The sequence below is a fragment of the Primulina eburnea genome, unplaced genomic scaffold (assembly GCF_022965805.1).
Source record: "Primulina eburnea isolate SZY01 unplaced genomic scaffold, ASM2296580v1 ctg1360_ERROPOS210268, whole genome shotgun sequence".
NCBI lineage: Eukaryota > Viridiplantae > Streptophyta > Magnoliopsida > Lamiales > Gesneriaceae > Primulina > Primulina eburnea.
Genome location: NW_027330882.1, coordinates 119395 through 135059, shown reverse-complemented (window position 1 = coordinate 135059; position 15665 = coordinate 119395). Strand labels below are relative to the sequence as shown.

The 15665-nt window shown below is 33.8% G+C and overlaps 1 protein-coding gene across 1 annotated transcript; it reads left to right on the top strand.

Annotated features, from left to right (window-relative positions):
• The first annotated feature begins 421 nt into the window (after window positions 1-421).
• Window positions 422-13255, top strand: LOC140820694 (uncharacterized). Its single transcript, XM_073181020.1, has 16 exons — window positions 422-625; window positions 2122-2183; window positions 2291-2381; window positions 2486-2577; window positions 2681-2774; window positions 2869-2948; window positions 3467-3550; window positions 5870-5969; window positions 6027-6095; window positions 9138-9200; window positions 9503-9594; window positions 9698-9791; window positions 9887-9966; window positions 11689-11788; window positions 11846-11914; window positions 13124-13255. The coding sequence occupies exons 1-16, from the start codon at window positions 422-424 to the stop codon at window positions 13253-13255; spliced, it is 1506 nt and encodes a 501-aa protein (XP_073037121.1).
• Window positions 13256-15665: the final 2410 nt, after the last annotated feature.

Below are 15665 nucleotides of genomic sequence, written 5' to 3'. Positions count from 1 at the left end.
GGCCACGGTATTTGCCAAACCGTCGCTATTTGAGCAACGGTTTATGTAAACCGTCGCTATATAGCGACGGTTTATGAAAAACCTGTCGCTAGATAGCGACTGTTTGGGCATAAACCGATATAGCGACGGTTTATGAAAAACCTGTCGCTAGATAGCGACTGTTTGGGCATAAACCGTCGTTATGATTCTATATATAGCGACGGTTCAAGCTAACTGTCGGAATATTAGCGACAGTTATGCATCAACCATCGCCGATCTAGATCTGCAACAGTTATGAAAATACCGTCGCCGATCTAGATCGGCGAAGGTATATGCCGAACTATCGCTATAATAGCGACAGTTTGGTAAACCCGTCGCTATATAGCGACAGTTTTAGAGAAACCCGTCGCTATATAGCGACCCTTTGTGAAAAACCGTCGCTATGATTCTATATATACCGAGGTTCGCGATCATTTCCTTGAACGATTTTTCATCTATCTCAGGTAGTAGCGAAACTCTATCAAATTTTTCGAAGTTTCGATTTTTTTTATTTTGTACTAACATTTTTTCCTATTTATTTCGTAGATTTCCTCGTCGGTGCGATCTTCCAGCGTTACGTGAAACTGCATATCTTCGCGCAAATCAGGTTTTAAAGTTCTTTTTTTTTTTACAAAAAATTTAATATATAATTTTAATTTTTGCATAGTAGTTATTTTGTATAGATTTTATTGATAAACACCGTCGCTTCTTAAACGGCGGTTTTTTAAAAAAACCGCCGATAAATATGGCGACGGATTTTACGAAATCGTTGCTAAATATAGCGACGGATTTTACGAAATCATTGCTAAATATAGCGACGGGTTTTTAAAACCGACGTTAATATTAACGATGGTTTTGTATAAACCGTCGCTTAATATTAACGACGATTTCTTAAAACCGTCGCAAAAATAGCGACGATCTTCTTCCAAAGAACCGTACGCTCAACTCCCGTTGCTTATAGAATGCGACGCAGCCTCCTGGTGACAGATCGCGAAACCGTCGTTAAAACTGTCGTCTTACCCTTTTCATTATCTAAGTATTAATTCCAAACTATAACTAAAGAATCATTAATATTTTCAATATCAATCTTCATAGTTTAATCTAAAAATTAATGAATCTCTAATCAAATAATTGCATGCACAATGATATTAGTATTATTAAACATTAAGAGACCTGAAGTAATTAAATTTAATGTCATTATCTAATTTTTATGTAACAAAAATCAGCTCAAACAAATGATAAAATATTTTATTTTGTTTAATAAAAAATATCGCCAAAGCCTATTTTTATAAAATTTGTGGTTCGTCTATAATTATCATATGCTAATAAATATTTCTTTATGTTTATAAACCAAATTAATCTTTTAAAATATTATATCATCTCTAATAATTTCATAAATTTGAAATAATAAAATAATATCATATTTAAGTAATTATTCTAGTTAATTATAAGAAAATCATATAAAAATTATTTCTAAATTTTTTAATATAATATCAAGATTTTTTTTTCTATTTCTGTGATATCATAATTTTGTGTGTTGTGTGTGTATTTGTATACTCAATCAGGAGTAAGTCTCTTGTGAGACGGTCTCACGAATCTTTATCTGTGAGACGGGTCAACCCTATCGATATTAACAATAAAAAATGATACTCTTAGCATAAAAAGTAATATTTTTCATGGAAGATCCAAATAAGAGATCCATCTCACAAAATACGATTCGTGATATCGTCTCACATAAGTTTTTGCACTCAATCCGGAAGCCAATTTGCATGATTGAATTTTAGTTAATTTAGAATAATTTTTTTGCCACAATATAAAATACTTTTCATCAAATCAAGATTCTCTGCATTGGTGTCTCCTTTAAACCCTAAGCCTTCACCGCTATTCCACAGGCGAGTCTTCTGTGCTTAATATTTATTTTGAATTTGGTGTAAATACGAAAGAAATCCGTTGTTTTTTTTTCTGTACCGATAATCTTCTCTGTTTCACGGTTAAATTATTTCAACTCAAGATTTTTGTTATCCCTTTATGTTTTCTGTAGTGGTTTTTGCCTTTCTGAAGTGCGTAAATTGATTTTAAAGTTCTGTGAATTTTTTTTGCTAGCATAAAGATGTCGTCTTTAAGAATGCTATTCCAAGAAAAGCTCACAAGGAGCGCGCTCAGCCGTAAGTGTGATTATTTTTTGGGGCCATTAATTTCTTTATTGCCCGTTTTGAAATATTTTGACGTATATTTCCGGTTCACTCAATTGATGATTTGTTGTGTGTACCAGGCATTTGAGAAGGAAATTTGGGCTGCTCGAAAAACATAAAGATTATGTCATTCGTGCACGAGCCTATCACCAGAAGGAGCAGACTTTACTGGTAATTTCTACTACCCTGCGTCTTGTTGGTTTTGGTAGCATTTTATGAACGAAATTTGGCGAGTTCTTATTTTATGGTAAGTCGCTTCTGCGTGTTTATAACAGAAACTTAAGGAAAAAGCAGCATTGAGGAACCCAGATGAATTTTACTTCAAGATGATTAAAACAAAAACTGTTGGCGGAGTCCATAAACCTGAGTAAGCTGGAAAATTTTATTTTTATGAGGTTATCTGTTCTCTTTTGAGGATATTTATTTGAGTGTAATTTGAATATTAGCTGTTGAATGTGGATTTTGTAAAGGAGCCAGGCTAATAAGTACACTAACGAAGAGCTGATGTTGATGAAGACCCAAGACATTGGATATATTTTGCAGAAACTTCAAACTGAAAAAAAGGTTTTATTTTAGTGTTTCTGGTTTTTTGGGTCTCGGATTCTCGAGATAGCTGTCATGCAGGTTCTTTATTCTGAAATTTAACTTTTTGATGCAGAAAATTGAAAGACTTAATGGTATGCTGCATTCTCTTGACAATCAGTCATCATCCAAACATGTTTATTATGCCGGCAACAGGTGAGTGATCAAGCCCTTTTTCTGCTGACTCTTGATAGTTTTCATACCCATTTTTTAGAGTAGTCAATTTCATGTTATAACAGTTATGTCACCACCAAAGTTTATTCTTTTCTCATTATTAGATATGGTCGCTTCTGATAGCTCAATTAATTTATTTCTTCAAAGTCATTTTATTCCCTTCTGCTTTAGAAAGAACGTCTAATATGTAATCTAGGCAATTAAGATAAAACTATCCGAAGGCCAATTTCAAAAGTTCAATGACCAAGGGGCAATGAGACTGTCTTCTCTGGAACTTCTGTTTGAATCACTTGAATTCCATGTTTACACTTGTGTGTCTGCAAATGACAGATTTTTTTTTCATCCAAGACAGTGATTTGGTGGTAATGTACTGGTCACACAAAGTATTAATGCATAAAATAGTGCATGGCAAATATTGCTCAATAGTATAGCATTTTGAGCTTAGTAGATATTTTTGTGTTTCATGAAGTATGTTGGCTGGCTGTTGATTCTCTTTCTAGGGAGGAGGCAAGAGAAGTACGCAAAAAAGTTTCAGAACAAGGGAACCCATCAGCTTTTAAAGACTTGCCTAAAGTTATTTTGAGGTACTGAAAGCTATTTTTTTTAGTCAATTGCCTCCTACGAAATTGGATTGCCAGGTTGATAACCTGTTTCTACTTGCCTCCCCACAATTAAGATCCCTACCGAGTACCGAATGATATCATTACCGTCAATCCATAAGCTATATTGCAAAAACGAAGTGGACTACAAATTTTCCTTGACAATCAGAAATAATTTGCTTTAGTCTGCCTGTCCTCACAGCTCTTTCATTTGTCTCTTCAACACCCATACTTTACGCCCTTTAAGTTATCAATACCTCACTTGTTGATTGAATATGGTGATATTTGGCGCCTTGTCATAATATCTTATTTTTCTTATTGAATTTAGTTTTCAATTTCTACTTCTTTGGTATTCCCTGCTGTTGTTCGAGTTTTCTCTTCAAAAATTTTTTTGGATTTGTTGGTCACAAATATATACCAATTGGGAATATCAATCGCATGCTATGTGAGTTAATTATAATTCCATTTATGCGTGCATGATAAATATTTATGGCCGTGAGTGCTGTATCTCTTTGTATAAATTTTATGGGAATTAGGTGATGATACTTTTCTCCATCATTTATCCTCGCCACTTGACGAACTTTGGTTCAAGAAATCAAATTGATGCACAAGTGCTAGAGCATTTAAACCCAACTGACGTTTCTTGTATCATGAACTAATATCTATCATATTCTCTAAAGGGTCTTGCTTGTTGGCAATCGTTGCTGCATTTTCCTAAAATTTAATCCTTTTTCTATGCTGTATCTTTCTACTTTGATTTTGGGTATTTAGTTTTATTCCAAATGACTTTTCTGTTTCTTGTAGAACATAACTTTATCGAATCAAATGGTTGGTTATCTGTCCGCCGTGCACAAATCCTTTTCCTTTTGATGAGTTTTGCTTTGGTTGATTTCCAAATTTCTTTTCAGTCTCTCCTTGGCTTTAGGCCTTCGTATTACTTTTGTTTCTCTTCTACATCGAGGAAGTTAGACTAAAATTTGTGGTTGAGGAGTTTAGTTTAATCGTGTATAGAAACACTGTAAAGGTCCGTATTTCGTATTCATAATTTTGCGGAATTATTAAAATTTTTCTAAATAAATAAATAACTTGCCTCATTTATAAAATAAACATGTAAATAATTTAAACTTTAAAAATAACAGCGGAAATCAACGTAATATTTCAAACAAAAATTTAAAAATAATCCAACATATAAAATCGAGTTTGAAAGATAACAGGTGCATAAACTAAAACATGAGGTCCTCGGGTTTACTACTGCTGTCCCAAGATCGCTCACTGGTCGGCCTCATCAATATCTACAACAATCAAGTCTAGTGAGTCTAAAGACTCAACAAAATATATCGTGAATAACAAATAAATTTACCGTAAAATCGCATGAAACTTATAAATATCATCATATCATAAAGCGTGCGGTGATAAACGTATAATGAATAATTATAACTACGTGCATATCTGAAAATCATACGTAAAATCTTTGCTCAATAGAGCTCTGTCATATCATATCATAATTTTCTGGTAGAGATAATGTTTCTAAGCTAGTGGCCCATAACATAACGTAAGCGTCTGATTCATTTTCTCGGTAATTAGTTTGGGAGAAATGAGGTGCTTTATTGCATTTAAATTTCCTACTAATTAGAGAATTAGAATAGGACATGAATACACCATGAAGTGTAATTAGAGATAGTTTGAATGGAGAGTTATCAACCTTTGAAATATTTTAAATGTTGGTCATTATTATTAATTTGCATTGTATATTTTTATTTAAACATTGCATTTTAATTGTTTAAGATTTTAAACCTTCATTATATTTATTTTAATGCATTAACAAATTAATTTAGTTTAGCATCTTGCTTAGAACTTTTGCATGGCATACATGACCTCAATTTAAATGTTTAAATGCTACTTTTAATTTCTTGAATATATTTACCCTATGTTAGTTCATCCCCAAATGTTTACACATTTTATTAAACTTTAATTAAATATTGAACATAATAGAATTTATTTACTAATTTGACTCCCATTAATTTAATAAATCCTAAAACATTCTTTTTCTTCAAATTAAATTATTTCTTGACTTAAATTAAATTTAGGAATATTTGTCTTATTATTAATCTTATCTCAAATCTCCAAACTCCGGTCCGACCTCGCGTATTTATCCTGAAAAGGTAAAACTAAACATCTACTTTTTAAAATAAATAAAACACTTCATATTTTCATAAAAATTCATTTTTAATTTAAATAATATAAATTATGCATGGCTTATACGTAATCTGATTTTCGGGTTCTACAAACATGGTCAACATGCAGGAAGACAGATTCTTCATATCGAGAGCTAGAGGCTAGAAAAAAACAGTTAAAAGATTTAGAGAAAATATACACGGATATGTCTATGCAGAAAGAGTTACAGGTATCAATATTTCAGAGAGTACGTTATACGCTTCATTTGTTCCTTGTTTCGCTGTAGTGTTATCATTTTAATGCATCATTGGTGCAGAAAAGGGGTAAGAAACGCAAACTGCGTGAAGATGAAATGGTTAGTCCCACTTCAAGATCCGTGTATAAATGGCGACAGGAAAGGAAACGTTGAATAGAATACTTATATAACGAAGATTTCTTGAATGATAACCTGAGGAGGGGACGTGCAACAATATCCTGTAGTCATCTGGGAAGCACAATTTTCGTAACTGTGCGGAAACTGTGTGATTTTTTAATCGGAACAACCGTAAACGTTGAAACATAATTTTTCTGTGACTGATGTTGGAAACAAAAATATACTTCAATGTTTTCATAACCGGGTCACCTTCATAACCGGACCGGTGATCGAATCGAAAAACACATGTTGAATTTATGGTGTGACTGAAAATTGTTATATTATATAAAATAATAATATAATATTATAAATAATGAAAAAGATATAGTTACCGATATAGTGATATTTCATGCTTTTAAGTTCCCAAAAATACTCTGCCATTAGAGCAGTCAGATCCATCAAATTTCACTGCGAAGAAATACAATAATGTGTGTAAAGTTTATAGTTTATATTTTCATTGTCGAAATTCTTTTCCATAAAAATATAATAGAAAAAAGAGGGAAAATAGAGTGTTGTTTTGAATGTTATATATATATATATATATATATATATATATTTAGAAAACTAACATTTAAAAATATGTTCTATTTAGATATATGTGTAATAAAAGAGTTACTTTGGAGAGAGTTCAAACAAGTTTTATGGTGTATGCATAAGTTTTTAGGTTTGCTATCTTTTGCTATGACTAGCGAGCAAACTTGGGCCGCCACACATCGATTTGGTATTTAAAGAATTTGGTGGTGAACCCAAGTTGGTGATTTATTGTTAATTTGATCATGAATTATTTAGTTCTGGCCATATTGATAAGTTGTTTTTGATACTTGGTGAGAAAATTGAAGATAAGGCATTTCTAGATTTGATAAAAAGGTTGTTTGAATGTAAGATAGTCAACATTGAATTGGGTGGGGTTTGTTTAGGCAGGGGTCTGCCTCAAGAATCTGCCTTGAGTTCGATGTTGATCAATGTTTACTTTAATGGGTTTGATAAGGAAGTTTAAGAATTACTATTAAACACGAATAAAGAGATTCCTAAGTTCGTGGAAAATGATCTTGTATCGGCTGAAAGAGATTCAGACCATGTTTTTTTTATAAGCCATTGAAGATTTATGCTGTCCGATTATGGGATGAGAAATTGATTGTTACTTCAGGAACAAAGATTGATGGCTTTAGAATTGAAGAATAGAGTAGTGAAGTTATTAGAACGTGATTTGGATCTGAGAGTGGATAAACTTACAACTGTCATTCATAGCGCGGTTCACTACAAAAAATAAACCGTCGCTATTTTTATTAAAATAAAAACCGTCGGTATTTTTATTAAAAATAAAAACCGTCGCCTATTAAATTTAGCGACAATTTACTAACACCCGATGCTATAATAGCGACGGGTTTATTAAAACCGTCGCTATATTAGCGACGATTTTTCATCAACCGTCGCTAATATTATGACAATTCCACAAACCGTCGCCCATGTGCGACGGTCTTGTATTCTACCGTCACTATGTTAGCGACCGTTTTATATCAACCGTCGCTTAATTTTAAAGACGACGGGTTTGATCAAAACAGTCTCTATAGAGCGACAATTTACATAAACCGTCGCTTAATTTGATAAGCCACAGTTTTCATAAAACCGTCGCTATATAGCGACGGTTCAAGCTAAATATAGCGACGGATTTTACGAAACCGTCGCTAAATATAGCGACGGGTTTTTAAAACCCGTCGCTAATATTAACGACGGTTTTGTATAAACCGTTGACGGTTTCTTAAAACCGTCGCAAAAATAGCGACGATCTTCTTCCAAAGAACCGTCGCTATAAGCGACGGGAGTTGAAAAACCGTCGCTTCTAGAATGCGATGCAGCCTCCGGTGACGGATCGCGAAACCGTCGTTAAAACCGTCGCCTTACCCTTTTCATTATCTAAATAATAATTCCAAACTATAACAAAAGAATCATTAATATTTTCAATATCAATCTTCATAGTTTAATCTAAAAATTAATGAAACTCTAATCAAATAATTGCATGCACAATGATATTAGTATTATTAAACATTAAGAGACCTGAAGTAATTAAATTTAATGTCATTATCTAATTTTTATGTAACAAAAATCAACTCAAACAAATGATAAAATATTTTATTTTGTTTAATAAAAAATATCGCCAAAGCCTATTTTTATAAAATTTGTGGTTCGTCTATAATTATCATATGCTAATAAATATTTCTTTATGTTTATAAACCAAATTAATCTTTTAAAATATGATATCATCTCTAACAATTTCATAAATTTGAAATAATAAAATACTATCATATTTAAGTAATTATTCTAGTTAATTATAAGAAAATCATATAAAAATTATTTCTAAATTTTTTAATATAATATCAAGAATTTGTTTTTTTATTTCTGTGATATCATAATTTTGTGTGTTGTGTGTGTATTTGTATACTCAATCAGGAGTAGGTCTCTTGTGAGACGGTCTCACGAATCTTTATCTGTGAGACGAGTCAACTCTACCGATATTAACAATAAAAAATAATACTCTTAGCATAAAAAGTAATATTTTTCATGGAAGATCCAAATAAGAGATCCATCTCACAAAATACGATTCGTGATATCGTCTCACATAAGTTTTTGCACTCAATCCGGAAGCCAATTTGCATGATTGAATTTTAGTTAATTTAGAATAATTTTTTTGCCACAATATAAAATACTTTTCATCAAATCAAGATTCTCTGCATTGGTGTCTCCTTTAAACCCTAAGCCTTCACCGCTTTCCACAGGCGAGTCTTCTGTGCTTAATATTTATTTTGAATTTGGTGTAAATACGAAAGAAATCCGTTGTTTTTTTTTCTGTACCGATAATCTTCTCTGTTTCACGGTTAAATTATTTCAACTCAAGATTTTTGTTATCCCTTTATGTTTTCTGTAGTGGTTTTTGCCTTTCTGAAGTGCGTAAATTGATTTTAAAGTTCTGTGAATTTTTTTTGCTAGCATAAAGATGTCGTCTTTAAGGAATGCTATTCCAAGAAAAGCTCACAAGGAGCGCGCTCAGCCGTAAGTGTGATTATTTTTTGGGGCCATTAATTTCTTTATTGCCCGTTTTGAAATATTTTGACGTATATTTCCGGTTCACTCAATTGATGATTTGTTGTGTGTACCAGGCATTTGAGAAGGAAATTTGGGCTGCTCGAAAAACATAAAGATTATGTCATTCGTGCACGAGCCTATCACCAGAAGGAGTAGACTTTACTGGTAATTTCTACTACCCTGCGTCTTGTTGGTTTTGGTAGCATTTTATGAACGAAATTTGGCGAGTTCTTATTTTATGGTAAGTCGCTTCTGCGTGTTTATAACAGAAACTTAAGGAAAAAGCAGCATTGAGGAACCCAGATGAATTTTACTTCAAGATGATTAAAACAAAAACTGTTGGAGGACTCCATAAACCCGAGTAAGCTGGAAAATTTTATTTTTATGAGGTTATCTGTTCTCTTTTGAGGATATTTATTTGAGTGTAATTTGAATATTAGCTGTTGAATGTGGATTTTGTAAAGGAGCCAGGCTAATAAGTACACTAACGAAGAGCTGATGTTGATGAAGACCCAAGACATTGGATATATTTTGCAGAAGCTTCAAACTGAAAATAATGTTTTATTTTAGAGTTTCTGGTTTTTTGGGTCTCGGATTCTCGAGATAGCTGTCATGCAGGTTCTTTATTCTGAAATTTAACTTTTTGAATGCAGAAAATTGAAAGACTTAATGGTATGCTGCATTCTCTTGACAATCAGTCATCATCCAAACATGTTTATTATGCCGGCAACAGGTGAGTGATCAAGCCCTTTTTCTGCTGATTCTTGATAGTTTTCATACCCATTTTTTAGAGTAGTTAATTTCATGTTATAACAGTTATGTCACCACCAAAGTTTATTCTTTTCTCATTATTAGATATGGTCGCTTTTGATAGCTCAATTAATTTATTTCTTCAAAGTCATTTTATTCCCTTCTGCTTTGGAAAGAACGTCTAATATGTAATCTAGGCAATTAAGATAAAACTACCCGAAGGCCAATTTCAAAAGTTCAATGACCAAGGGGCAATGAGACTGTCTTCTCTGGAACTTCTGTTTGAATCACTTGAATTCCATGTTTACACTTGTGTGTCTGCAAATGACAGATTTTTTTTTTCATCCAAGACAGTGATTTGGTGGTAATGTACTGGTCACACAAAGTATTAATGCATAAAATAGTTCAGGGCAAATATTGCTCAGTAGTATAGCATTTTGAGCTTAGTAGATATTTTTGTGTTTCATGAAGTATGTTGGCTGGCTGTTGATTCTCTTTCTGGGGAGGAGGCAAGAGAAGTACGCAAAAAAGTTTCAGAACAAGGGAACCCATCAGCTTTTAAAGATTTTCCTAAAGTTATTTTGAGGTACTGAAAGCTATTTTTTTTAGTCAATTGCCTCCTACGAAATTGGATTGCCATGTTGATAACCTGTTTCTACTTGCCTCGCCACAATTAAGATCCCTACCGAGTACCGAATGATATCATTACCGTCAATCCATAAGCTATATTGCAAAAACGAAGTGGACTACAAATTTTCTTTGACAATCAGAAATAATTTGCTTTAGTCTGCCTGTCCTCACAGCTCTTTCATTTGTCTCTTCACCACCCATACTTTACGCCCTTTAAGTTATCAATACCTCACTTGTTGATTGAATATGGTGATATTTGGTGCCTTGTCATAATATCTTATTTGTCTTATTGAATTTAGCTTTCAATTTCTACTTCTTTGGTATTCCCTGCTATTGTTCGAGTTTTCTCTTCAAAAACTTTTTTGGATTTGTTGGTCACAAATATATACCAATTGGGAATATCAATCGCATGCTATGTGAGTTAATTATAATTCCATTTATGCGTGCATGATAAATATTTATGGCCGTGTGTCCTTTTTGACTTGTCTGGACTTTCTACTGGGCTTCTATTTCTTCCTAGAGATCAATACTATCCCGTCATTGTGAGTGCTGTATCTTTGTATAAATTTTAAGGGAATTAGGGGATGATACTTTTCTCCATCATTTATCCTTGCCACTTGACGAACTTTGGTTCAAGAAATCGAATTGATGCACAAGTGCTAGAGCATTTAAACCCAACCGACGTTTCTTGTATCATGAACTACTATCTATCATATTCCCTAAAGGGTCTTGTTTGTTGGCAATCGTTGCTGCATTTTCCTAAAATTTAATCCTTTTTCTATGATGTATCTTTCTACTTTGATTTTGGGTATTTAGTTTTATTCCAAATGACTTTTCTGTTTCTTGTAGAACATAACTTTATCGAATCAAATGGTTGGTTATCTGTCCACCGTGCACAAATCCTTTTCCTTTTGATGAGTTTTGCTTTGGTTGATTTCCAAATTTCTTTTCAGTCTCTCCTTGGCTTTAGGCCTTTATATTACTTTTGTTTCTCTTCTACATCGAGGAAGTTTGACTAGAATTTGTGGTTGAGGAGTTTAGTTTAATCGTGTATAGAAACACGGTCAACATGCAGGAAGACAGATTCTTCATATCGAGAGCTAGAGGCTAGAAAAAAACGGTTAAAAGATCTAGAGAAAATATACACGGATATGTGTATGCAGAAAGAGTTACATGTATCAATATTTTAGAGAGTACGTTATACGCTTCATTTTTTCCTTGTTTCGCTGTAGGGTAATCATTTTAATGCATCATTGGTGCAGAAAAGGGGTAATAAACGCAAACTGCGTGAAGATGAAATGGTTAGTCCCACTTCAAGACCCGTGTATAAATGGCGACATGAAAGGAAACGTTTAATAGAATACTTATATAACGAAGATTTCTTGAATGAGAACCTGAGGAGGGGACGTGCAACAATATCCTGTAGTCATCTGGGAGGCACAATTTTTGTAACTGTGTGGAAACTGCGTGATTTTTTAATCGGAACAACCGTAAACGTTGAAACATAATTTTTCTGTGACTGATGTTGGAAACAAAAGTATACTTCAATGTTTTCATAACCGGATCACCTTCATAACCGGACCGTTGATCGAATCGAAAAACACATGTTGAATTTATGGTGTGACTGAAAATTGTTATATTATATAAAATAATAATATAATATTATAAATAATGAAAAAGATATAGTTACCGATATAGTGATATTTCATGCTTTTAAGTTCCCAAAAATACTCTGTCATTAGAGCAGTCAGATCCATCAAATTTTACTGCGAAGAACTACAATAATGTGTCTAAAGTTTATAGCTTATATTTTCATTGTCGAAATTCTTTTCCATAAAAATATAATAGAAAAAAGTGGGAAAATAGAGTGTTGTTTTGAATGTTTTTATATATATATATATATATATATATATATATATTTAGAAAACTAACATTTAAAAATATGTTCTATTTAGATATATGTGTAATAAAAGAGTTACTTTGGAGAGAGTTCAAACAAGTTTTATGGTTTATGCATAAGTTTTTAGGTTTTCTACCTTTTGCTATGACAAGCGAGCGAACTTGGGCCGCCACACATCGATTTGGTATTTAAAGAATTCGGTGGTGAACCCAAGTTGGTGATTTATTGTTAAATTTGATCGTGAATTATTTGTTCTGGCCATATTGATAAGTTGTTTTTGATACTGGGTGAGAAAATTGAAGATAAGCCATTTCTAGATTTGATAAAAAGGTTGTTTGAATGTGAGATAGTCAACATTGAATTGGGTGGGGTTTGTTTAGGCAGGGGTCTGCCTCAAGAATCTGCCTTGAGTTCGATGTTGATCAATGTTTACTTTAATGGGTTTGATAAGGAAGTTCAAGAATTACTATTAAACACGAATAAAGAGATTCCTAAGTTCGTGGAAAATGATCTTGTATCGGCTGAAAGAGATTCAGACCATGTTTTTTTTATAAGCCATTGAAGATATATGGTGTCCGATTGTGGGCTGAGATATTGATTGTTACATCAGGAACAAAGATTGATGGCTTTAGAATTGAAGAATAGAGTAGTGAAGTTATTAGAACGTGATTTGGATCTGAGAGTGGATAAACTTACAACTGTCATTCATAGCACGGTTCACTACAAAAAACGGAAGGCGTAGCGACGTTTTTAATAAAACCGTCGCTATTATAGCGACGGTTTTTCCTAACACCCGTCGCTATAATAGCGACGGGTTTATAAACTGTCGCTCATATTGCGACAATTCAACAAACCGTCGCCCACGTGCGACGGTTTTGTATTCTACCGTCGCTATGTTAGCGACGGTTTTCAATCAACCGTCGCTTAATTTTAAAGACGACGTGTTTTATCAAAACAGTCTCTATAGAGCGACAGTTTAAATAAACTGTCGCTTAATTAAAACCGTCGCTATATAGCGACGTGTTGAGGATCGAAGTTGAGTTTAGAGGGGGGGTGAATAAACTCTATTCGTTTTTCTTTCTTTGAAAGAGGTACTACAATCCTGTTAGAGATGGTAGTTTATCTTGTTACGTGTACTTTCACCAAGATAACAATAATACGTGCGGAAACAATCTGATGAAGTAAATGTGAAACAATAAAAATAGTAGGCGGCAGTTGTTTATGGAAGTTCGAAGATGAAATCTTCTACGTCTCCCTTTCTCCTGTTTCCAGAAGGTATAACTAAAAGACTTTGGATATTACAGTACAACTCTTGTACACACCCACTTCAGTAGGACTCACACCTTTCCCTACTGAAACTCTTAGTTACTCGACGACTGAAAATAATGTGATACACAAAGTTCTGAAAAGACTCTTTTCAGATTACAAGCTCTTCTTGATAAAGTGTAAGTGTTGTATGAGATTGTGAAGAGTGTAAGAATCAGTAGCACGAGATGATCTTCAAGAGATCAGATATTGCTATGAAGCGTGTGCTACTTTTTTTGTGTTGAACTCATGGTTATCAAGGAATTCGAGATTGTCTCGTTGAGTAAAAGAAAACGTTGATCCTTGAAAAGATATTATGCGTGGCGTCGTGTCGCTGTAAAGATTTGTTCCAAGTATATATAAGCGACTGAGTTCAACGTTCATAATCAGAGGATGTCTTCAGGTTTCTGATAGAGTCAGCTTTGTTACCAAAAATGGTTCCTGCAGAAAAGCTATAAAACAATCAGTCTTGTTTTATATTAAACTCGGTATAGTGAATTAAATGACTCCGTATAGTATTTAATGCTGCAATTAATACTAGTACATGGAAACCTTAACGGTAACATTTAAAATAGTCACGTTAGACAACATCTTCTACTGATTCTGTTTTTCTATCTTTCTACTGCTTTTGTTTTGCAAAACCAGTAGCTTCTGATATTCTTAATGTCTACTGTTTTCTTGAAACAGTGCTGCTGGTCTGCTGGTTTTTATTCTCATCGCCACAATTAATTTATGTCTATCAATTTCCCCCTTTGTTGTGATGCCAAAACCTATACAGTAAGAAATAGTTAAACAACAGATAATCATTTAAAACAAGATAGTATCAGCGCAATTAACAAAGTAAATTTTCAATCAGTTCCAATGTCCCTGTAAATAATATCTTCATCTTGAGGATCCTGAAATCTTCTTTTCGAAGGTTCAGCTTCTGATTGCCTTGGTTCTGCTCCAGATGCATCTCTTCCTTTTTCTTCCCTCTTTTTGGCATCAGCGGCAATCACATGGGCCAAAAGATCATCCATTCTTCCAGATAAGTTCTGGATGCCATTTGTTAACATCTCCAGATACGGAGTTTGAGTGAAGATATGATCATTGATAATAGTGAGAGATTGAATTTGAGAATCAATCTTGGCATCCATTACTTCCATAGAGGCAGAGAATGATCGAAGTAGATCATCATGCTCGGTGAGTCGATTGTGAATGTCAGTTTGAGCGAGCACGATGTTACTGTTATGTCTGGATACGGCTTGTCTGAAAACAATGGTATCAGCGTGCATTCTTTCCATGGATTCCGCCGTTTTATGTATCTCTTTGCTCATTCGTTCTCTGAAGAACTGAGCACCACTATTTTCTGATGCATTTTCATAGGAGATCCTCTTGACTAAATCAATCAGGTTATTGAGTTCCCTTTGCAGAACATCAATTTGATACTCCAGATTGAATGTTTCGGACTCAGGGGAGGGAGTTCGCTGAAGCATTTGTCGCTTTATTTCATCAAGACGGGTGTTTGACTGTGTTTGATCAGTGGCGACCAGCGCCGTAGAGACTTGAATAGGGTTGAGAGGAATGGCATCCATCACAGCAGTAGATGGACCAGGGTCAGCAGACCTTTGTTCTGGAATAGCAGAGACAGTAGGTTCAGCAGCAATCATTGTTGGGACAATCTCTTCTTTAGGAGCAACCAAGTCAGAGACCAGGTTCTCTTCTATTGGAACAATCGCAGTAGGTGAAGCTGATTGTGCTGCCGTCATTGGTTCAGATTGCTGATCCAGAAGAACTTTCATCTCTGCTTGATGAGCAGCAGAAAACTTCTCTAAATTTGACAAAAGAGATACCGCATCTGATTCTGC

Bases quoted from the DNA above. Each gene is read 5' to 3' on its own strand.
- LOC140820694 (XM_073181020.1), top strand. From the start codon at position 422: ATGATTCTATATATACCGAGGTTCGCGATCATTTCCTTGAACGATTTT. The intron at 2,382-2,485 runs GTAATTTCTACT...TGTTTATAACAG, and splicing joins AGAAGGAGCAGACTTTACTG to AAACTTAAGGAAAAAGCAGC. The intron at 9,595-9,697 runs GTAAGCTGGAAA...GATTTTGTAAAG, and splicing joins GGAGGACTCCATAAACCCGA to GAGCCAGGCTAATAAGTACA.